The 2,009-nt window shown below is 32.1% G+C and overlaps 1 protein-coding gene across 1 annotated transcript in view; it reads left to right on the top strand.

The window, feature by feature from the left end:
- The first annotated feature begins 891 nt into the window (after positions 1 to 891).
- Positions 892 to 2,009, top strand: part of LOC103515660 (cuticle protein 21-like) — a 25,737-nt gene continuing 24,619 nt past the window's right edge. The window contains exon 1 of the mRNA XM_026828278.1: positions 892 to 1,022. Within this exon, the coding sequence (XP_026684079.1) occupies positions 1,011 to 1,022 (12 nt within the window). The 5' untranslated portion in view covers positions 892 to 1,010. The remainder of the gene's footprint in view (positions 1,023 to 2,009) is intronic.

The following is a 2,009-nucleotide window of genomic DNA, read 5'->3' as shown; positions in this document are numbered from 1 at the left end:
TTTTAAGAGGTTTGACAGAGGGAACTGTAACTGCTATGGTCTTATCGTCCCGAAATCGAAGAGAGAAGGAAGACAGGATAGGAGAAAGCCAGCCGTTCCGAGAACGAACATTATACCATCAGGATAAAATCCGCCCCGGGCGGGAATCGAACCCGCGGCCTAGCGCTTACCAAACAGACGCACTACCAACTAAGCTAACTAGGCTGGATATTGCCGAATTGAAATGCTTGTTTTCACAGAGGCTTACAAGATCTTTACTTGAAAATAAATGGGTCAATTCAAGATGTGCTTTTTCAAATGTTTTTCTCAACTTACCTACCGACCTAAATGAACACTATAGCGGGGGTATTAAACAGTAACTAATCTCATAGCCATCAGCATGTTGGGCATATTGCCAGCCTCAAATGAATTGGATAAACAATCTACAGGACTGGACTAATAATTTCAATTTACGGTTTATTTAGGGCTGTTGACAGCAAGAGACATTATTATCGACAGAGGTATGTATGATTGTTATCTACCTAGGTAGGTATTTGTGCTTGTAACTATATCATTTACATGCAATATGAAAAGGTTGAAACAAATCTTACAAGCAATGAAAAGATATTCCTTGGTAAAACAATAAGTTTTGATGTTTATGCTGTCAGCACTCCGCACTAATTAGTGCAAACAGTGCGTCCTATATTATACTTGAGAACTGAAAGCAAAGATCTTGACAGGCCAGTGTTAGCTATGACCCACTGATACAGATATTGGTATTGGCATCCCGTGACATTGAAGTTCTTGATCTTGCTGGTCATTACAGATTACTTAACATATTACAACGCCCACGAATCATTGTTCAAATCACCAAAGGCGATAAGTTCAAAACTAAAACTTGTAAAAAAATATATATAAAAAAAAGTGAGATATATTTTATATTATATTGAATAGCACTCATTGATTAGTATAAAAGCATTTTATTACGGACCAGATGGTATTAGTTCTATCTCGAATCTAAACACATCATCATGTCTGCAAAGGTAAGCAAATCCTCTCCGTGCTACTTTTTCGAGTGAATTTTTTATTTTTCTGAATAAAAATATTTTTTCTAATTTTTTTTATTAAAATATTTATTTTTCTGTTTATTAAACTGGACTAGGTATTTTCAAGCTTATTTATTTTATTTATTTATTTTTTAACTATACCTAATCTTCAAAAAAGGCATCCCTTTAAAATAAATAATAAAGTAAACCCTTCAGTGAATAAACAAAAATACAATGTTACTTGTCAAATAATTAGGTTCCATTATTACTTATTTTTCTCACTGTGGTGGTTAATTCAAATATCAAGGCTATAAAAGTTATAAGTGACATCATTGTTGTCATAAATACAATTGTTCCGAGTTCTTTGATTTGTATTTGATCAAATTACAATGGAATAAGTACCAAAATGTCACCGGGCATAATATTTACCATTGATAAATGTTTTAATTTATAATTTTATTTTCACATCAACCCGATCATTTGTTTTTCCTATGGCTTTATCAATTCTTTGATTCTATTAATGGCATTTTGATTGATGAAAATTATGGTGCTTTTGTTTAGTTTAAACTGGTGGTAAATTTATTACAATTCCGTTGATCTCTTGGCGGGTTTATCAGAACATTCAATTTAATGCCAGGCAAGATTTAAAAATATCTCAAAAAATATCAACAAGGAAATATTTCATCAAAAACTTTAGTGTGGAACCAGACTGAAAAAAACATAAAAATGACGGGATTTTAGAATTATACTAAAATTTCTTCCAAATCTTGCTCAGTAGGTAGATTTTCCACATTTCAATGCCAAGGAATTAACACGCTTTTATTTCACAGCATTAAATAAAACTGAAATTAAATGTAGGTAGATTTTCCACATTTCAATGCCAAGGAATTAACACGCTTTTATTTCACAGCATTAAATAAAACTGAAATTAAATAACACTGAGGAACCAACACACAGTTTAGATAACATAAATGTGTAACTATG

This window comes from Diaphorina citri, unplaced genomic scaffold (assembly GCF_000475195.1).
Source record: "Diaphorina citri unplaced genomic scaffold, Diaci psyllid genome assembly version 1.1 scaffold1390, whole genome shotgun sequence".
NCBI classification, from domain to species: domain Eukaryota; kingdom Metazoa; phylum Arthropoda; class Insecta; order Hemiptera; family Psyllidae; genus Diaphorina; species Diaphorina citri.
The sequence above is the reverse complement of the archived record's forward strand: the minus strand, read 5'-3'. Positions and strand labels throughout refer to the sequence as shown.